Below are 22990 nucleotides of genomic sequence, written 5' to 3'. Positions count from 1 at the left end.
CCAATGGGTCATACAGTGTTGGACTGCACTCTCCTACCATTTACCAAGCAAGGCTCACAGAAATACAGACGACTCTTGTTAATACAAAGTTCACGAGACCGCCGAAAACTTCTGATTAAATGGAATTCCAGAGAATCGCGACAAACGAAAAATACATTTATTTCAAAGCAGTTTACGAAAAAAAATCGGCGACTGCAGTTTGCTTTTGCCTGCTAAATCTTGCAGCAGAAAGAAAGTCTTGAAATCTATATATATGCCCAAAAGCTTCCTCGGCGTTGCTCTCAGCAGCAAAAAAACCGCTGCACGAGGGCAAGGCCCACGGCTACATCAACAGCTCATGGTTGTGGCTCACTTGCAACGTCTAGGTCGTCCACCCCAGTTTCGTGACTATCCTCGCAGGGCCGAACCATCTCAGCAATCTCAGCATCCGTCAACGCACCGCACGTTTCTACAGCACTGTCAGCAGCAACATATTCTTCGAAATGGACGTTGCCGAGAGCTGGCACGAAACTGTCAACTTCAATCTCACTTGTGTCTGCTTCCCTTGCTATACAAAACGAATCATCTGCAGCGCTTGCAACGAAACCGCACGCTCTAAAGCAGTTCGCGATGGTCTCGTCCTTCACGCAACCACACGCTCGCACCAGCGTATGTATACCGCTGAGAAGGCTCACCTCATAATGAGTTCAATCGCCCATACACAACAGCATCCACTCAAGAAGCTGTTTCGGATAAAGTACTTTCACGTTTAAAATTCCCTTGTCCATAGGTTGCAACACTGATGTAGTGTTCGCTGGCAGGTGAGCGAAACAGATGGCCCTCAAGGGCGGCACCTTCATGTGTGCACAGCGCTGGTCCACAAGCAGTAACACCTTGCGTTTCGCTAACGCGAACTTGCGATCCAATTTCATCAGCCAATCCTTGAATATGTCTGCCGTCATCTACGCTTTCCTGTTAGACGCATATTCTACAGACAACGCCTTCACACCCTTAAAACATCTAGGCTTAGCGGCTTTGCCGATTACAAGCAGACGACATCGCTCAGAGCCCATCATGTTGGCCGCCATCAGAACTGACACTCTTTCGTTACTCTGCTTACCTCCAGCGCAGTCATCGTCTCTAAAGGTCAGCGTCTTCTCTGGCAACATTCTGTAAAATAGTGCTGTCTCGTCGGCATTGAAGATATCTTGGGGCTAATATTCATCCAAGTATTCCCGAAGCTTATCTTCACTTCTCATAGCACATGTTGCCGCATCAACAGCAGCCCTATCTCCATTCACACTTTTAAACACCGTATCATGGCGTTGCTTAAAGCGTGTAAGCCATCCATCGGATGAAGCGAAGTTCTTGAAGCCTAGCATGGTTGCAAGTGATGAGGCTTTCGCTGCAACGATCTCGCCGCTGGGCGGAAGTCGGTTGCTTCGCGCCTCCCGAATCCAGACGAGCAACGCTTGCTCCAACTCTGGGTGGGCGCCAGTGCGCATGCTCTTAAACTGGTCATTTTCTTGTCATTAAACTGGTCATTTTGAAGGCAACTTAAACTGGTCATTTTCAAATGCGTCCAGCATTGGCGCTTGCTCTTAGAATGTTTGACAGGCTATTAGGCCGTATTTCCTGGCAATATCTTGCTTGGCAGTGCCTCCTACTTCCACTTCTTTCAAAATCTTTACTTTCGTCACCAAGTCTAGCATCCGATAGGGCCTGCGAATTGCCATAATCGTGACGCACCTGGAATACACGTAGAGCTCTGTTTCACATGGAAACGCTGTCTGCTCAATGAGACAAACGTTTAGGCCCAGCACTTGCTTACAGCCATTGTCACTGCACAGGTTGCTCGCAGAATTGCCTCACCGCTTTAAGGCCTGAGGCGCTGTAAGCAATTGCAATGCCAACAGCGCCGGTAAGCCGAAGGAAGTGTTGAACTGTGGCGCTGTTGGTCAGCTGCGATGCCCTTGAGTGCCGGCCACACAGACATCATTATTCCACACTTTAAAACTAGCAAATTTCTTAAATATTATTACAATTTTCTCCGGGAATTCGATAGAAAATTTGAATTACCCAAAATTTCAGACTTCTAGATTCCAATTACCGAGCATTTATTTCTATTTAATTGCATGAACAACTGATGGGACCTTCATTCCACTTACAATTAAGCGACAATCCCAAATAAGCAACTTGGAATTATCAGGAGTCGACTGTAGTTCATCTCAGAGAGTTCAACAATAAGGTATATATGAAAATAACATTTTCGAACTAGATGCCAGCTAATTTGGGACCTTTTACGATTTTTTTCTGCATTGAACTGTATTGTGCAACACCCCAGTATGCAACTATTAAAGGGACAACAAAAGAAAAAAACAATTCTTGTTTTTTCAAGTAACCCCCTTCTCACAATACAAAAAGCAAACGGCATATCCACGAAATGAATGATGATGAGCGGGTGAAGGATCGTTGGGCGTTACCACAAATCACCCATGACATTCACCGCTCATGCATGTAAATGAGTGACAAAGTGCTTATATACAATGCTTATTGATCATAACTGGTATGTTGTGTTGAGTTGTGAATTTCGTTTTGCCTTTATTATTACTACTATGTGGTATCGAATCTGGCCTGAAGTTGGCCAAGACGAGGTCTGTGCACATTCCCCTGGTGGTTGTTGGTTGTTTCCAGTCATACAAAATGCATCGTAAAGCATATCAAGACGCCATATACTGCACAAGCCAGTCGCTGTCCATGATCGTCATCGTCATCATCTTTATCCTCATCGCGGCTATGACGCACAGCAACACCGCCAACGGACAAGCCTCGACCTTAAGGAGCTTTGCCCCGAAAATATCACTTTTGTGCAACAATAATCATCATCAGCCTGACTACGTCAACTGCAGGACAAAGGCCTCTCCCATGTTCCGCCAGTTAACTCGGTCCTGTGCTTGCTGCTACCAATTTATACCCGCAAACTTCTTAATCTCATCTGCCCACCTAGCCTTCTTTCCCCCTAACCCCGTTTGCCATCTCTGATGGATATGTGGGGTTTAACGTCCCAAAACCACCATATGATTATGAGAGACGCCGTAGTGAAGGGCTCCGGAAATTTCGACCACCTGGGGTTCTTTAACGTGAGCCCAAATCTGAGCACACGGGCCTACATCATTTCCACCTCCATCGGAAATGCAGCCGCCGCAGCCGGGATTCGAACCCGTGACCTGCGGGTCAGCAGCCGAGTACCTTAGCCACTAGATTCTCTGGGAATCCAGTTAGTTACCCTTAATGACCAGCGGTTATCCTGTCTTCACGCTACATGCCTGGCCCATGTCCACTTCCTCTTCTTCATTTCAACTATGATACCCTTAACCCCCGTTTGTCCCCTAATCCACTCTGGTCTCTTCTTGTCTCTCAAGGTTACACCTACCATTTTTCTTTCCATTGCTCGCTGCGTCGTCCTCAATTTAAAGAGAACCCTCTTTGTAAGTCTCCAGGTTTCTGCTCCGTAGCTAAGTACCAGCAAGATCCAGCTGTTATATACCTTCCTCTTGAGGGATAGTGGCAATCTACCTGTCACGATTTGAGAGTGCCTGCCAAATTTGCTTCATACCATTCTTATTCTTCTAGTTACTTCAATCTCATAGTTCGGCTCCGCGGTTATTACCTGTCCTAAGTAGACATAGTCTTTTACAACTTCAAGTGGACTATTACCTATCTCGAAGTGCTGCTCTCTTCCAAGGTTGTTGTACATTACTTTTGTTTTCTGCAGATTAATTTTTAAGACGCACTTTTCTGCTCTCCTTGTCTAACTCCGCAATCATGAGTTGCAATTCCTCCCCCAAGTTACTAGTGTCTCTTTAAGTGTTACCAATGCCTCCTAAAAAAATTAAGCCTGGAACGTGAGCCGCGAATGTGCTGCCCTAACCTTTTTATTTTACCATCCCCATCCGGTATGAAGGCAAACGCCTCTGGCGGCTGCCCCCCTGCGCACACAGCAATGCTCTTACAGTTGCCTTCGAGCAGCTGTGATGTCCCGTGTCAGGGCGGTACGGTAATGTCACATGACTGAGTGGTACGGAGATGGGCCTTGGTACCGCTCGGTCATGTGACATTACCCTACGGTCGCAACATTACTGGATGGTTGCAACACGCGGCGGGGGGCATGGCCTTCGATATTGCGAGCTGGCAGGAAGCTCCCAATTGAAAAGAGAGCGACCTTCCAGGCAAAAATTTTATTGGAGGCGTTGGTGTTGCATACCAAAGTACCAAGGCTACCGTGAAAACCAGAATATAGGTCGAATGTTTTCATTTTTTTAAACACAATGAAAAGTCAACCCTCGTCTTATACACACTGATCATTGGCAGAAAAAAATGTGGAAGTTTTGAAACAATGGGCAGTGGAAGTCGAAAGCCTTAATTTTCATCGTAAGAATTAACAACGACGCCGGTGGGCAAGGTTAGACAAGACCTACAATGTTCTAGTAATGCCTTTTTAACGCGAAAGCGTTAAAAAGCTCGTGTCGCAGAAATCCGGCCGTCGGCGTCGGCACCGTTGGTAGTGAGCGAAAAATCGTCTGGGTGTCTGTGACCGAAAAATCAAGTTACCAAGATAGCCACAAGAAGCCGCTACTTGTCCGCCACAGCGATCACACGGAAAAAGCCACGCATTCGAAGAAAAAAAGTGCTCAAGGTCACGAGGTGACGTAGTTTCTTCGCCCTGCCACCCCTCCCTGCTTAGCTTCCAGCGCTTTCGTCGGGACGAGAAAAGAGATAATTCAATTGCAGCCTGCGACGAACCTTTGCAACTCCACTCGCACTGGACGGATTCTTAAAATTTTTGAGGCGTCGAATTCGTGAGGCAATACGCTCTTCTAGTGAATTCATTCCACGGTTACTTGAAACAGCGTTTTAAGGCACCTTTAACGCATTTTGTTCGACAGGTGTCACGACAAAAACGAGCTTATTCGAAGATAATAGCGCGCGCTGGTCCAATCTACTGTGTGCGTGTTTGTGTGCGTGCATGTGTATGTACTTAGAATAAGTACACTTAGCGGTTGAAGGGTGTGCTAGGGGCCGGATTTCGCCACCCCGTTCAACTCTTGGGCGAAGCTTGAGGGTCCCCCAATTTTCGCCTCGGCTATCTGCTATCAGTTGGTTTTCTTTTTCTTCAAAAATAAGTAGTAGTTGATGGCAGTTTACAAAAGGCTTTGAGAAAAAAGTTATCGGATATGTCGAAGTGCACAGCAGCCTGGTGGCCCAACAAGAATTCAGTGCATCGAAGGAAAGTATCCAATACTGGAGGAGCCAAAAGCCGCGCATCCCATCCTGCAGCAACAACAACAACAAGAAAAAATCGTTCCATGGACGGACTAAAGTGCACCACGAACTGGAAACGCTACTCACCGAATTCGTCCGGGAGCTGCGTGCAAGGTCGCTACCCATAACAGCGGAGTGCATCCACGTGAAAGCTCTCAAGATAGCGCGCGACTCTGGGCTCACGAGGATGCAATTCAAGGGATCGCCAACGTAGGTGCACCGATTATTGAAGCAGAAGGGCTTTGCGCTGAGGCGGCGTACTTCGGTCTTTCTGCAAATGCCGCATCAGTAACACATTGGATGGAATGGAGGACGATGCACTCTGGGACGTTAATAGTTGGAAACAGACGTCGCCGGACTCAAGCTCGGATGAGTCTGAATGACAGCACTCTGTGGCGTTACGACGTTCAACTACACAAGATTAGTGTCCAAATAAAAAAAAAATAAATGTTCTCACAGTACAGCTGGTTGTGTCACGTACTTACCATAATGAGGGTGCACTGTGATACTTTGCGATTCTTTTTTTATTTCTTTTTCGGAGGTGCGAAGTTTGGGGGGGGGGGGGGGGGTCGACCTATATTTCGGTTCACCCTATATTCCGGTTTGACGGTACTACAACACAGCACAAGTTTTTCTTAAAAACTAAATATCAAGACACAGTGAGCAGGCTACCAGGGCGAAAAAATCTGGGCCAGCTGGTAAAAGCCGAGTCTGCTTAATTGCAAATTTTCTGCGCAGTGTGCAGTAACATATAAAAGGAAATAAAAGACATAATCACTAAAAAACTTCAAATTTCATTACAGTCCTGAATATACTTTACAAGAGGCAATGCTGGAGCTCTAAAATCGCAAAAAAAAAGAGTATGTCATTTCTATTCATTGTGACAAAAAAACACTGACTTCTGAAAAATGCTTTTTGTCAGAATATAAAATGCAAACCTCGTATGTATTATATGCAGCTTCCTAAACACTGTGCCACATTTCATTAAAAGTTGAAAACTATTCTTACGCTACTGAAGCAACCAATATGGCCAAAACTAAATGTGGTCAATCTAGTAAGACCCTCATGCTTTCACAAAACACTGTCTCGACCGATACATCTCGCCCCACGAGGATGCTTTAACCGAAGCTATACTCAAGCGTCTCAGAGCTACATGGCTGCAAAGATGAATAACTCATTCACTTGACTAGCAGCAAGGTTCAAGCAGCATAGAAAACTATGAAAAAGTTCCATCCAGTGAAACAGCTTGAACACTCACCGACGCCACGATCCGAGCCTCCCCGTTCTGGCTGTCATAGTAGACCTTGGCGTCTTCCAGCATTCTGATAAGCTCATTTCGCTCTGCCACTTCTTTCTCCAATGCTTTTATGTACTCCTCAAGGCACCGGGTTGCTTCGTCAAAGTCCTTCTGGAACTGCTGTCCATGAGTGCGATCTGTTCCAAGCAAGGGAAAAATGTGTGCTCAGATTCAAGCTGCTGACAAGTGCCATTGTAAAGAAGTCGCAAACATGTAACCAGTCTTTCTCCATGAAGCGTAAGCACTACAGACAAGAAAGCAGAAGAAAACCGACACGGACTTTGGTATTGTTCGTTTTTGCTACTTTATGGAGGACATTACACAATGCAAATGCCAACTTTTACCGCGACTGTGTTGAAGAGCTCGTTTTGTAGAAATTCTGGCGTCGGCGTCATTGGTTGTGGGCAAAAAATCATCATCTTACGCTTTACCAAAAAAAGTCGAGAATGATGCAAATAAAATAAATATAAAAAAAATCCTGGGTCACAATGGGGATCGAACCCAGGTCGTTTGCGTGGCAAGCAAATGTTATACCACATGGTCATGCATCTGCTGTTGAATGCCTTGAAAATAACTTCTTCTGCTTGGAAATGCGGTGAAAGTAACACATGCTTCACAATACAACATGAAATATTTCAGTAATAATGTGTGGTACAAGTGCCCATTGCAATCGGGCATCAAAACAAGTGATTATCATACTGACTTCGTGGTTTAAAACCAGTAACCCATTACAAAAGGCACACACGCTGCTGTACCTGTTTCCTTAAGGCCATATACTGCGTTCATAGCAAGTTTTAAAATGCACATGCACTAGGTGTTTGAACTGCGCACTAGGAACAGAATATCGCTATCGCGCTCAACTCCTAAAGGCAAAGCTTTAGGGTCCCCTATTTTTCACATCTTTTAGTCATTAAGAGCCTTGAAATGAAAACATTTTTCAAGATAGAACTTTCTGGTAAAGAGCGCTTTATTAATACTTCAAAGGGGTTGTGAAAAGAAAAATTAAGCTGGCCGACTGTAACTTTCTCTGCTTCAATAAGGATTGAACAGGTCGACACCAAAATATTTGAGCTCAATATCCAGTCTATAATTATTGACGCCCATATTAAATCCTAGTTTTCTTGGGCTCCCAAATGACCAAGCGGCACGCACCACTGGCTGCCACAGATACATTCGACGTCATGCTAAGCGAAGTTATAAACACAGTGTAAGCTTTCTTTTGCTCTAAAATGATAGATTTATAAAACCTAGGAAAGAAAGAGATAACACAACAATTTTTGCACTCCGTGTTGTATATTGAGCAAGCAGAGCAAGTCATCTGCTTGGTTCCACTTTCAGATGTATTCAAGCTCCCCCGTGTTTGTATTCTTGCTTCCTGGTTGCCTTCCCAGTTACCTTCGCTTGCTTAATGCAGCGTGTTTTTTTTTTTTACTAGTTGCGTTAGGTTGTACTTTACGGCGTGTTTTGGATTGGTTGATTGAGTGATTGATATGCGGGGTTGAATGTCCCAAAACTACCATATGATTATGAGAGACACCGAAGTGGAGGGCTCCGGTAATTTCGACCAACTGGGTTTCTTTACTGTGAACCCAAATCTGAGCAAACAGGCCTACAGCATTTTCTCCTCCATCGAAAATGCAGCCGCCACAGCCGGAATTCGATCCCACGAACTGCTGGTCAGCAGGCGAGTACCTTTGCCACTAGACCACCGCAGTGGGGCACGGCATGTTTTGGATGGCTTAGCCCTCACTATGCCTGCACTGAGAATTATCGGACACTGCCACACAACTAATCAAAGCGGAAACAACATTCATGACGTCTTTACAGCACCACAATCGAGATAGTATGATGCTACAAATCTCGGCTCAGCAAACATCACTGCTTCGCCATGTTTTGCCAAAGACAAACTTTTCATTGGCCGACTTAAAGCGTCACTCGTAAAGTTGAGGGGACCGCGAGTTAGGAAATCGAAATTGTGCTTTTATAGTTGTTAAATGAACCTGGACAATGAAACAAGCCGAGGTATAGTATTGAATGGACGACCAGGATTCCGGATACACACGTAGAATTTTCGGCAAACATTTGACGACACCTTTAAGTAATATTAACAAAATCTTAAGACAAGGACTGTGCCACTGTAGGGTTGGATATACAATGATGTCATTGATCGAAGCCATTTTTCGAGCAGCGCATCGACTTTATGGAGCAGTTACCAGTTTCACATTTACAAGCACAAATATTTGTCACTAATGTAATGCAGTTGTGGCATGTTTAATTATATGTTATATGCACAGATGAATGCATGTTTATTACCAGAAATTTTAGTAAATCAAATTAACATACTGCTCCTAGTTTACTAGCACCTAAAACTCAGTTTATTCCGTTCGATGACCGCCGCTGACCTAAAGTATGGTCGCAATGCAATTCATAATTATAGTTACATGAAGCTTTCCCTGGCATTTGCTGCATATAAGTGGAAGCTGTACCAGTATTCCTCAGATATTTTTTCTAACAATCGTAAAAAAAAGCCTATCATAATAATGTCTCTGCTTTCATTACCACCTACGCCTACGTTGCATAGTACAGTAAATGATGTCGTGCTTAACGTGGAAAATGGTTAAGCTGCTGTTTTGTAGGCGGTTTTGTAGATAAAGTACAAGCTTCAGTCACAAATGATCCTTTGTTCCTGCAATATTTGCTGCGTTTAACAAAACGTGTGTTGGTGAAGGCTTGCTATCTCACGTGACAAGTTATTAAATACAAGCTTTAGCTGCAGTAGAGAAGCAGGTCTAAAATACCACTAACCAGCTGAGACCCCTTGTCTAAGTCAACTTTCACAGGTATGTCTGACGCTGAAGGTTGGAAACGCTGATAAGTCCTGACTAAGCAGGCATTCTGCATCACCTTTTTCATAAGGTAATTAAAATGAATAGTACTACCAGATTTTGTGAAAAAAGAAAAGAATACATGGTGGTGGATTCAAGCTCACTATGACTAATGCATTCAATCAAGTAAAAAGATACAAACACTTGTAATAAGACCAATTACTGCTGTTCTCTAACTTCCTGAGGTTTAGAAGCTATAGTCAAACCCTGCCACAACGAAATTGACGAGACGCGGAAAAAATTCGCGAACATTTCGTTGTAGTGAAATTGAAAAATTATAGCTGATCTGAGCTAGTCAAACAAGGAACTCTTAATCCTAAAATTCAAAATGTGTTGGCTGCTCTCTATTCTCTCATAGGGGCGTCATACGCGATTCTCATCCTTGTATTGCAACACTATGGTGAAAAGACGCTGAAACAATAGCCACAACAGAATTTGTGAACGAGCTTACAAGTTGCATTAACACGTTAACACCAGCAGCTGTCTGCCATCAAAGTGAATCCGATAAAGCCGAGATGGAGGCGGGGTAGCGTGCAGTGGTGACTTTTGCCTTATTCTATGCTGTTCTTATCATCCATCACTCGCTGGCTAACTGATTTTGTTGATAACACGGACGAACAGCTGCTATAATTAGTTACCACACTGGCCAAGCGCGAACAGAATGATAAGCATTGGCATCGAGAAAGGCATCGTTCCGCAATTGCACCGAGCAGCTGCATGAAGGAAATTAAGAACTGAGGAACTGAGCTTCAGCTTCGGATGGTCTACGGCTCAAAAGCACGCCGGTGGCTAAAGCAGGGCAGTCTCATAGCCATTGCTATTGAGCGATGGCGGCGCCCATTCTTGGTAAACAGCAGCGGTTTCTGGTGGTGAAAACATGTGTTTTAGACTTCATCGATATATTTTCAGATTCAGAAAATGCATCAATATGATAAAGATGTGTTTACTGCACAGCATTATATATCTGAACCTGGAAGTGCATCGTTAATATTGTTGAAGCAAGACGGCAGAAAAAAAAGTGTTAAGGTGAGAATATTTATGCATTGACTCCTATAGTCTGCTGATGGGAAACAGAGTTTTTTGTTGTAGCGGAAAGTTTATTGGAAGTGGCGTTCAACTATACATTTACACCATTTAATAACGCCATGTCGCGGAGTCAGATAATAACAGCTGTACAAAACTTCGTTTACGCTGTACGAGGTAGTTGCATTGATGGGCAGGAATGCGCCCAGTCCTATTCCACACCAGCCCTTTTGGGAGAAAAAATTATCATCCAAAATTATCGCTGAATTGATTTTGTAGTCCTGTACTGGTTTAAAAAACAGTGGCCATGTTAAAGGGCCACTAAAGAACCCCCGAGGTCCACAAATTGTTAATAAAGAAAAATGTGTGCACTATTGTTTTGCTGCCGCAAGAATTTCATAAATACCGTATTTACTCGCATAATTTTCGCACTTTTTTTGCCGGAAAACTGATGCAAAGTTGGGGGGTACGAGAATAACGCGGGGAAAACTTTCCACGAAAACGTACAGAGCGAAAAAGAAAACGAAGTGGCCGCAAATCAGGATTCTCACACCAGCAACTTACAGCAAGCTTTAAGAAGTACTAATTAGAACTTACCTTAACAACAAAAGCAGAGATACAACACAAGACAAGATTTATTAAAGACAGAAAAAGTGGAAGCAAATAGTCGAGAATTAGAATACCGTACGCAAAGCTTGCGGGCGTAGCGGTAGCGTCGCTCAACAGGAGCCCTCAAAAGGTAAGCGTGGGATGTCAGTATTGGGCTGATGGCTATTTAACAGAATCGTCCACAGTTTCCTTCTGAAGAAATGAAATTTACAATCAATGCCAGTTTTAGGCACACGGCAGACCCAACGCGCCTCAGGCCGCTGTGATAGCTCAGTGGTTAGAACATCGAACGCGTTATTCAAAGACCCAACGCGCCTTGGTGGCTTTATGCTGCCGTCACCAGTAGCGAACACAAAACTCGTAGACTCCGAAGGGCCTACCGGCGGCCCTGTTGCCGTTGTTTAGTGCATGATCTATTACTTGCAACTTGAAAGCAGCTGTACAGCTTCAGTATCGCCTGATAACGTGAGAAGATTACCGATACAACATACAAAACACGGCGCAACGCACACTGGCCACTTCGGCTTGACTTGCATTGAATCTCTGTAGAATAGTACGCTTGATGCTTAAGAGATGACGTGCGCTATCATCATCAGCGGCTGGAAAGAGCAGACGACATTATTGCAGCAGTTTTCGGGGGTGCGATAATTACTTGAGGAAAAAAAGAAATCGTATTTTTGTTGGGCGATGTGGGGGGTGCGAGAATTATGCGAGTGCGAGGATTACGCGAGTAAATACGGTATGTGTTGTATAAAGGAAGTTACAGGGAATAGAACTACGACTACAGCTGGCTTCAAAATTTAGTGGGGCCTCGCCACCCATCTTGCTCACAGGGAAGGGAACGTGTAGCTTGTCATCGTGACTGGTTCATACCAATCAACGAGCAGCGTGCTGCACATGGAAGGAGGATTGGTCAGGCGTAAGAACGGCGAGGAGAAATTGTTTTTCGAAATGGAGGCTCTGTACGAAGCGTAGCACTGTAATATTCAGAAAACGTGATTACCGTGGTCTACTTTATGAATTGCCAAACTTCTTCGGGGGGTTTAAAAAGTATGAGCCTGTTCACTGGCCCTTTAAAAGCCGATGCACACTAGCCTGCAGCAATGAGCATGTGCTCTACACTGACGTCATCAGCAAGACTGACCGTGACCCTGACATTGAAGAGCACAGTCATGAGCATGAGCAGGCCTATCAAATTCGCGGAAGCTATTGGCTGCCGCACTTTGGGCATCTGGGCAGCGCCTTAACCGTATTCTAAGTTATAGCAGATTGCAGACACTTCGCAGACTGAAAGAAATAAACCTTGGTCACATTAAAGTCCGGTTCATCAATTAGTTATATGGAGTGCCTGCTCCCTTGTTTTCCCACGAAAGGCTGCTGAAATGACGCCCTAGTGCATGCTTGGTGAAAACTATGAGCTTTTTGGCGAAATGTTGCAGGATTTAGCAGGTTTCACAATTTGGCACAGTTATCATTGTTGGAATACATGACGATTACATGCTCATTGGTGCATGAGCCATGTATAACAACGAAAGAGTGTCGCACATCTGGCGATGATTATTGACGTAACGAAAAAAAACAAGGAGCACATCGTAAATGCAACATGCCTGTAAAAAGACCTAAAAATATTGCCATGAGGGAAACGGGAGATATAAACAGTGACATAGTCGCAGATTCACGTGCAGTATCGAATATAGCAATTTACAATTTTATTTAAAGAAAGAAAATAATAAGCAGTGTTGAACACTACCAGCACTTTTGGCACCCGTCATAACTGACACAACTTACACTAAAGCACAAAACATCACACAGAAAAAAAATCGTAACAGCAAGACAAGAAGTATTTTCAGTAAGTACCTTTGAACTTCCTCAGAACTTCCGAGCTTGACACATCCATGTTGCGACTGGTCAGGTTTGTTAACTTGGTGGATGTTTCAATCTCAACCTTTTTTATTTTCTTGATCTTGTCTATGGCTTTTTCTGGCTGGAAACGAATGTACAAGTAAATGCCAGACCAATGCACTACAAGCAGGTGCGCGACAGCCTCATTAGAATCTTGAGCAATGTTTTGTGCAGCAAAATGTTGCTTTTGGAGCAGGTCGCCACAAAAATAAATGCTCCATTTTTCAGCCTGAAATCAAAAATTGATAGTACTACTACAAATGAGACTGACTTTTTAGAAAAGAAAAATACTATATACATATGCCCAAACTATTTAACATCAGTTAACTCATGCACATAACCACAGCTATTTCAATAAAAGCAGTCTTGAATCAATGTCGAAATCCACATTTGCATTTGCAGAACCTGTAAAACCATGAAAGGTAACCTAGAGATTCGGGAGATTCGTGAGGTAGGAGCAAAAGGGGGTGGAGCAATAACAGGACTGCTGCACGTTTCTGTTAATTGCTAATTAACGCCACAGAAACCTCACAGACCACTCTGAATGATTGCCAGTAATTCTTTAGATGCCAGTAATCACACTAGTACTCACTATTATATGGCGTGTTCACACGTGAGTAATGAAGGAACAAAATGTGATGTGTCCTGTAATGAGTACCAATAGCCCCTTCCAAATCATAATATACTTTTTTGCATAGCAAAGATGCTTTGCCACAAAAATGGCCTTAAAAATGTTCTGCACGTAATAGAACAAGGTCAAGAAGTTTTAGAATCACTATCTTTTTAGGGGCAAAGCTACTTAGGGTGTGAATCTGTCCATTCTCCTGGTGTATGTAGCCACCGGTGGCACATACCTGAATGAGTGGTTCTTAGAATGTCCGCTGGATGGCGGCACTTGTATATGATGAATACATGATGAAAAGATATGAGATGGCTGTACTAGTGTTCACTAGCTAGACGGACAGACGGACGGACATACAGATTGACGGACGGACTGACGGCCGCACAGACAGACAGAGGGGCGACGGACGGACAGACCGACGGCCGCACGAACAGACGCATGAACAGACAGATGAACAGACGAAAGAACGGACTAACGGACGGACGCATAGACGCATGCATGCATGGAACGACGGATGCACTAGCGGTCGCACTGATGGACGGACTAAAGCACGGACAGACTGAAGAACGCTTCGCCCCGCCAATCATCATTCACTCCGTGGATATGCTGTGATTTTTTTTTTTTCTTTTGCGGTGAGGCTAGGGTAGACTGAACTGCTAGTTAAGAGTTATGGTCTGCATGTCTGAATTGGATTCAATGATGATGCGAAAACTGTAGATGATTAATGCATTCTACATTTCTTGCTGGAATTAACAGCATGGAGAAAATATTCAGGTTGGTCGTGTATTTTGGCACAGCGTGGCGCAATTTTAACTAATGCCATGGTTTTGGCTCAGCTTTATGCAAGAATAAGAAATCGTATCTAATTGGCACCAGTGGCGCAGCTGCCGCGCTCCTGAACAAGGCTCTCGGCATGCACAGCAAGGGCCAGCTTCTATGAAAACTATGTCAGAGCCATAATATGTTACTCAAAGTCAATGGACACAATCAATAGTTGTCGAAACATGGAATGTCTCTGGAGCTAATGATTCACGAAACAGGTCTGTCCTTGTTTGGCCATGACAGTTTTCCTTGGTAGCGCATCCTCTCTTACATTCAACAGGGAAAAAAAAAATAATAAGCAGACCTATGCAGCAGAGTGAGTGAAGTAAAAGTTTTCTTCGAATGTAGGATTTCAAATAGCAAGAAAAAAAAGAATGATGGAGCAGAAGAAGGAAGAGTGTTTTTGTTTTTTTAACTTTAGAAGCTTTGTCATTCCTGCTTTTTGTTCAAACAAACTGTGCTCCAAATCCCAACTAAGCATGCAGATTATACCGGTCAGCATTAAAATCCTTATTGAATAGTTGAAAAATATTAAGGGCCAGAAGTCACATAGACAAATGGAGATGTGGAGACATGCTGCAAAAAGCATACGTACGTACCTTGAACTCCAGGATAATCCTTTCCACCTCAGGATTTTTGGGCTTGCCACTTTCTGCATGAAAAAAATTGAGGGCATAATTTTGCTAACTAAGACACAAGCTGTTGAACTTTCTTATGTGGTATGCTTATCTGACAAGCTCAACAGATTGTGCATTAATTTTCTCATCGATTGGATCATTGCAAAAAGCGATGGTGCCTCTCAATCTTAAATTGCTACCGACTTCTCGCTCCATCAAGACGTGACACGAGTTCTTGCTTTGCATAGCCATCGACGCAGTTGAGAGGAGCAAAGAGTTTCCTAAAGTTAACTAGAGGGAACTCTGGCTCTGGGACATTCAGTGACCATGGGAATAATGGGTAGTACACAGATTCGCCTAGTCTTTGTACTTGCGGGCGGCGAATCGCAATTGTGGCTTCGTTTATTCCTGTGTTTTTAGTTTTGTTTCAAATAAGACAACATGCTGTTTTGAACTTCATGACCCAATATGAATGGAATCGGTGAGCCTAAAAGATTCAAGGTGGAGAAGCGTAACTGATAAACTATTGCTGACTGTCGTTTCGTGACAAAGCAACTTCAAGCCACGCCATGCCAACCAGAGCCAAAAGTACGAAAATTAGACAAATTCGTATACTATTGCCCATCATTCCCATGACCACTAAAGTGCCATGCGTAGCAGCAAGCCAACCAGAGCCGGAAGTATGAAAATTAGACAAATTTGTATACTATTAGCCATCATTCCCATGACCACTGTAGCGCCATGCGTTGCAGCTCCCATACACACTAGCACCGGAATTCCCTCAAGTGTATTTATAGGAAACTCTATGAATAGCTACACCCTGTTTAACACATGCCCATATTCCACACATATACATGTTCAGTTCTTGGCTACCAAACATTATTGAAAGTCGGCATAATATGTGTCACCTTTCTCAGTCCTTGTATGCTGCGCAATGTTTATATTCATTACAGTAGCAACATGCCCAAGTTTCTAACTTTATTGTAACAGTAAAAGCAGATATGAACATGAACAGCTGTTACTTTTGCCTGCATAAGATTACTTTCAAATGTCTCAGGCAATTAAAACCAAATCAATGACTTACTGCCACACCATAAGCCCATTTACCAGGTCACATTAATAAAAAATATGCTGAGAAAACACTAAAAGCAACTTATGGCCCCGAGACTTCAAAATGCAGTAAACTGGCAAAAAATGCTTTCAATATGAAGCACTTCAAACTACACCAATTTAACCTTGTGACTATTGGTGATGATGACGAGAACAAAAAAAAAGTGCACTTAATCTTTTCGAAGTGTAGAACAAAGCGACTCATATTTTTTATATAAATTAGGTGTCCTTCAGGGAAGAATAGTCGAGTTCACTGCCAAATCATCCTTTTGCATTATATACTTATGCACTGCCTTATTTTAACCTTTCTCCTAAGTAACTCATCTATCCAGGCAAACTCATTTGTCACACTTCATCTTGCTTTAGTGTACTTGCGCATGAGTGCACCAGCTATGCACGTTTTTCACATCCTGGCCATAACTCGCAAAAGGGGGGCTTGGTATTCAGGGCTCATATTGCTCCTAGCAGCAGCCATGAAGGAAGCGCAGAAGCCAGGTGAGGAGATTGGAACAGCCCCACCAGAGGGACTGCAAGGGCATAGAAAGTCTTGTGCAATCAAGGCTACATTCTCAGTGCAGTGATGTAGCCAAGGTCCATACAAAAATGCCACTGAAAATAACGCCGATGCTAGGAACTCACCTGTGACATCCTTGCACTACATGCTAGTTTAAAAGCCAACCTCCGAGTCTTGTCTCTCACACTTTGCAAAAAGGTATTGGCTTAAATTCTAATAAACACGAGCACTCCCATATCGTACCATACTTGATGGCATTGCGCTATCCCATTCAGTTTCATCTTGACCCATCTACTAAATATGAATGCATGCATTCATGTGCGAACAATGCCTGTCAAGAGTTTTAAAACGGCTGTGTCCTAGCTATATGAGAAAGGACAACTACAAACAGGAGAAACTCATCACAAAAAAGGAAGTTTGCGGAAGAAGAATAATGGGATGCGCACATTCGTTGGGCACTCCGGAGTAATGTCAGAAGATCGGCCACTGTCATTAAAGTGAAAAGTATATAATCTCTGCATATTTCCAATTCAAACATATAAAGCTGAAACATTGATGATAACAAAGCTAATACAGTAGACTCGCGATAATTCAAACTCTGATAATTCGAACTTTCGGTTAATTCATACAAAATTCAAAATTTTGGTTGGCTCGCTATGCTTTCAATGTATTTAAAAGCCGCTTAATTCAAACTTCGTCATTCGGTTAATTCGTACTTTCTGCCTGTCCATACCGGAAAATTTCTGCTGATTTGCCGGCAATATTTGAAAATTTGCGTGCTTATGATTATCATAATAGTCTGATATTGAAAAATAAGCGCCTTAAAACTTCAAGGGAAAAGGTTTTGCCACACAATCATTTCTCAGCATTCCGCGCCGCGGTGGAAAAAAAAACGAAAAACAAAAACGGCCCGGTGGTTACGAAGCTGGCTCGCGGCTTATCTCTGCTTTTCCGGCGTGCCGGTGGCGCCGGCCGACTCCGAAGCACGTGACCTCCCCACAGAATGCGTACAGGTCTGCCCGTCTTTCTTTCGTGCTGCGCATTTTTCGATCGACCATGTCACCGCGAGGAAAATATCGGACACTACCCCTAAAAGAGAAATTGGCCGCTATCCAAGAAGTCGACGCTGGGGTAAAGAAGACCGAAGTGGCACTGAAGTATGGAATAACCAAAAGTACTCTCACAACCATTCTGAAAGCCAAAGACAAGCTGCAGAATAACGCGAGCCGCTTCGCTCCCGATCGGAAAAGGCTTAGTGAAGCTGCGTACCAGGATCTCGAAAACGCCGTGCTTCTTTGGCTCAAGCGCGCACGGAGCTCCAATTTACCGATAAATGGGCCAATCCTACGAGAGAAAGCTGAAGAACTTTCCTTGCGCTTGGGAATTGAAGATTTCAAGTGCAGCGATGGCTGGATTTCTCGGTTCAAGGAACGCCACGGTCTCTCCTTCAAAACAGTGAGTGGTGAAGCAGCAGTGGTCGATGAAGCTGTTTCTTCTGACTGGCGGCAGACTAGACTTCAAAGCCTGCTGCTTGAATACTCCCCGGCTGATGTATATAATGCCGACGAAATGGGGCTGTTTTTTAAGTGCCTGCCCGATCAAACCTTGTGTCGCAAGGGAGAGCGTTGCACTGGCGGAAAGCTGAGCAAAGAACGGTTAACCGTCATGGTTTGCGCCAATATGGACGGAAGTCACAAGCCAGAACTCTTCGTTGTGGGCAAGTCAAAGCGTCCCAGGTGCTTTAAAGGTGTCCGAACGCTCCCAGTTGCATATGACGGAAACACGCGAGCCTGGATGACGCAAGCTTTGTTCGAGGGTTGGCTCCGCAAACTGGATGGGCAAATGAAGCGAGCGAAAAGGAAAATTTTGCTCATTGTTGATAACTGCCCTGCGCACGGCGACGTGGAGGGGCTGGAAGCAATTCGCCTTGAATTTCTGCCTCCTAACACTACAGCTGTCCTCCAGCCCCTGGATCAAGGGGTAATCAAATGCTTGAAGCTTAATTACCGGAAAACACTGCTAAAGAGAATGCTGATATGTATGGACAATTCCATGCCTTACAGTGTCACACTACTCTCATCGTTGGGCATGCTCGCCGACGCATGGAATGCTGTCACAGCAGCAACAATAAGGAACTGCTTCGAGCATGCCTTCCGCATACCTGGCTGCAGCATTGCCACTTCATCTGACTGCTTGCAGACTGAGGGCGACGATGAAAGCCAAGTGCTGTCTGCTATAAAAGCGCACAACATAGCTGCCGACCTCGACAGTTATGCAGCTACTGATGATAACCTGTGCGTGTGCAGGGAGGACACACTCGATGACTTGGTGGCAGAGGTGCTGCCAGCACAACACAGCAGTGAAAGTGAAGAAGAACCGGAAGTGGAAAATGTGACAACTGCACAGGCTTTCCAGTACATTGCTAAAGTGAGAAAATTTCTGACAACAACAGAAAACTCTCAAAATCAACTGGCAGCACTTACTGGCATCGAGAGCTTTGTGCTAAATGCGCATGTGGCAAATAAGCAGTTGACCATCCATGATTTTTTTAAAAGGTCTAGTCAGCAGTAGATAGTCAATAAACTTGTTGACCATACATGCACCGCTCTCTGTTTTTGTGTAGTTAGGATCTAGAGATGCTTAAAAGTGTGAATATAGATGTCTGATCATAATTTGTGCTGTCACCTTACCCAGAGTCGCATATATGAGAACTTCTGATAATTCAAACAGCCTGATAATTCAAACAAAATCCAGGGGTCCCTTCGAGTTTGAATTAATGAGAGTCGACTGTACTAGAGTTAATGTACCATGCAATAGAACATAACACGTAGGAGATCAGAGGGCGAATGTCACAAATATCCTAGCTGACGTCAAGCGAAAGCAACAGACCTGGGCTCACCATGTAATGCATTGAACAGACAACCCATGGTCAGTAAGAGCAATAGAATAGTTTCCAAAAGATGAGAAACGCAGCTGAGAAAGGAAGAGAGTTACATGGAGTGACGAAATTAAATAGTGTAGTTCGTACAGACCAGGATAAACTGGAGATTATTGAGGGTGCACCAAAATGAATAGACTGAGAATTTTGATTATAACGACGATACATGACTGTTCTGGTCAGTAAACCCCAAACTAGATATCTGCAGAGCTTTCATTCATTTATCAGCCAACAGGTTTGAAACTGCTGATTACTTTTCAGTCTCAGAGCATCAAGTGCTGACTGCATTATTGTGACTGCATGAAGAATGGTACATCACACATCTGCTAAGGTCTAGAGCAGATTTACTTACAAAGCAGCTCTAATAAAATATAAAAAATAAAAAAATACCACATCATGCCAGTAATATGCTTGAATATCTGCATTTCCTTTGCAGCCAGTGATGTGAACAGCCCCAAGCAGGATCTACAACAAACTTTTCTAGCAGTGAAGCATGAGAAACTATATTACCAAGCAAGCACAGCGACAACAGCCTGAGGACACAATATCACAAAGACTAACAAATGCAGTCTCACCCCACGTTGGCTCATACCAACTAATACAACCTCACCCCTTAGTTTTGTTTGCCCTCAGACTCATGTTATTAAATGTGAGCATCATGCAAGGTAGGTCTTTTGCTATCTTGTACCCTAATATTTGGACTTTTATTGTATGCCGTTTCTGCGATGTGCTCGAATTCGCCACGGCCTGCCCGCACCAACATGTGACTTGTCGCATTAGCTAAGGCGCGTAACAGAGTTCCTGTCACATTGAATTCATTAACTCCTCGTTCAGTCAGTGTTTACATTATATTTATGCTGTGCTGCCTGATCAGGTGTCAATATGTTTCTCGGCTAGAAAGACTAGTTCGAAACGACGATGCCTTAAATGTTTGCACCTTTTATTACCAAGGTGATGATATGTAAATGAATATGCAGTTAAAAGACCTCACCCTTTTTCTCTGGTTCTTTTGACAACTTGGTACCATCTGCAAAGCAATCATGTAAATTAATAAATTTCACGGAGCTGCATATGGATCATTATGCTCAACGAAGCACAACAAATGTGCATCACAGAACTTGCAGAATATAAGTTTTGCAGATAGAGTCAAAGTCCGCTACAACGAAACTGACAGGGTGCAGAAAAATCTTGTTGAAACGAAAATTTCGTTGCAGTGAAATCGAAAAAATTATAGCTGACCTGAGCTGGTGCAACAAAGAAACTCTTATTCCCAAAATTCAAAAAGTGTTGGCTGCTTCCCTATTTTTCCTAGCAGCCCCATAATGAAATTCTTCCACATGCATAACAACACCATATTAGAAACCGTGCTGAAACAAAGGTCACAACGGCTTTCGTGAACAAACCTAACAGTTGCACAAAGGCGCTAACACCAGCAGCTGCCGGCCGTCAACAGGTATTTGACAATGCCGAGATGGAGGCGTGGTATCGCGGAGCGGTGACTTATGCTATTCTTATCATGCACTGGTCACGGCTGGCTGATTTTGTGGATAACGCAGATGAACAGCCGCTCTGACCAGTAAACGCACTGGTAGTGAGCAAAAAAAAAAAACCAAAAGAATTAGCAACAAAAAAGGCATCGTTTTGGGATTGCGCCCAGCAGCAGCGTGTAGGAAACTCTGAACTGAGTGACTGAGCTTCAGTTTTGGATTGTCCGCAGCTCAGAATCAACCAGTGAAAATAGCAGGAATGTCTCAACGCCATCACTATTGAGCAATAGTGGCCCTCATGCTTAGTAAACAGTGGCAATTTCTAGTGGTGCCAACGCGCGTCTTAGACTTCGCAGTAGTATTTTGAGTCCTGAAAATGCATCAAAATGCTTAAGACTGTGTTTACTGCACATAATTAAATCTGAGCCTGCAATTGCATCGTCGAATTTCGATGAAGCGGAATGATAGAAGACAAGGTGTTTGTTGTGGCGACAATGTTTATGCATTGACTCCTATGAACTGCTGACGAGGAACAGAATTTTTTTTTCGTAGAAGCGGTGTTCGTTACAGCTAGTTTCGATTGTATGATTACGGTGCCACAACAAGCAAAACACTAAAAATGATGAGGCATTGTTTCTTATGTTCAACACAGAGCATTCTAACAAAAAAGCAATAAATATATGAATTAGTTGAAGATTAATAGAACTCACAGCGAAATGTTTTGATAAGCAGAGTGTCTAAAATGTTGCCGCTTTGAAATTACCAGATTTTCCTAGCTTATTCACGACAGTGTATTTAAAATTCCTTCACCATTTACGACTTAGGATGTACAGGCATAAGAAGAAAATAGTGGTTCACATAGCATGAGAAGTTAGAATGATCGCTTATAACTATAAACAACTACCTACCAGTAAGCTGCCAATCAGGAATAGGGAGTATATGCTACTAGATTAATTGAATAACACAGGGGTCATGATATTTTTTTATTCAACCTTTCTGTGAATTCTCCCCCAAAGGCATGAAATGGTCACATTATTTGTAGAGCATATAAATTCAGTTGAACATGTTGCTTTGTTAGCTATACTATAGCCAGTACAGATTCTAATTTCCTTTATCTACAGAAACCAGATCAAAAGTTCTTTTTTTTTTCCAGGAATACACGTTTTTCAGCTACTAGCAATCAACAAGCACACGCTAAACCTTCTGCTAAGGACCTTCACTAATAAAAAAACCCGAACGATCTTAAAGCAACATTTTCCTGTTCTGTTACCTTTGCGATTCCTCTCATATATTCAGAAATGCTCATTCAGTTCCTTACTTGTTGTTCCCACCTTCTCTCGCAGAGGAGTAGCCCTTTGCTGTGACTACACCCACTTCAGCAACAAACACGTCGGGTATTCCATGAACGGCGTACAGCTAACGAACAAGCAAAACTTTCTCCATGTGTCATTTTTGTCCTAACCGTGCAGGAAAGAAGCGCTGTGCAAGCAGTATCAGGCACTGGCGAGGTATGCACCCTCGCCCTAGCAATAAATTAGCGATGCACTTCGTCTCGAAGGCTCCTGTACTGGCATTACCACTTGTCGTGGTGCCAGAGGGCAGCACAGAAAAATGAAAATACGGACTGCACGGCTAAACTAACCAGAACTGCACCCCATAAGGCCAAGGCGCCGTTTTGCAATGCAAAGGATCAATCCACGAAGTTGGTGCAGCTTAATGTTGCCCGTGCGCAAGATTAAGACCCGTATTCACAAGCCAACCTTCACCTTACCTACAGTCCTCAAGTTTCTGTACCCTCTACATGTGTTATTAAAGCACAAAAATGGTAGCAAGGTAAAAGATTACAAAAACACTGGTTCATGA

General features: G+C 43.5%; 1 protein-coding gene across 1 annotated transcript in view; it reads right to left on the bottom strand.

Moving 5' to 3' along the window:
- The window catches only part of LOC119186865 (uncharacterized), a 52604-nt gene that overhangs the window by 19277 nt on the left and 10337 nt on the right, over nt 1-22990 (bottom strand). The window contains exons 4-7 of the mRNA XM_037435240.2: nt 20632-20667; nt 15061-15113; nt 12973-13099; nt 6560-6735 (exon numbers count right to left, since the gene is read on the bottom strand). Of these exons, the coding sequence (XP_037291137.2) occupies nt 6560-6735; nt 12973-13099; nt 15061-15113; nt 20632-20667 (392 nt within the window). The remainder of the gene's footprint in view (nt 1-6559; nt 6736-12972; nt 13100-15060; nt 15114-20631; nt 20668-22990) is intronic.

This window comes from Rhipicephalus microplus, chromosome 1 (genome assembly GCF_043290135.1).
Source record: "Rhipicephalus microplus isolate Deutch F79 chromosome 1, USDA_Rmic, whole genome shotgun sequence".
NCBI lineage: Eukaryota > Metazoa > Arthropoda > Arachnida > Ixodida > Ixodidae > Rhipicephalus > Rhipicephalus microplus.
Note: the sequence above shows the minus strand (reverse complement) of the source record. Positions and strands in the feature narration are given on the sequence as shown.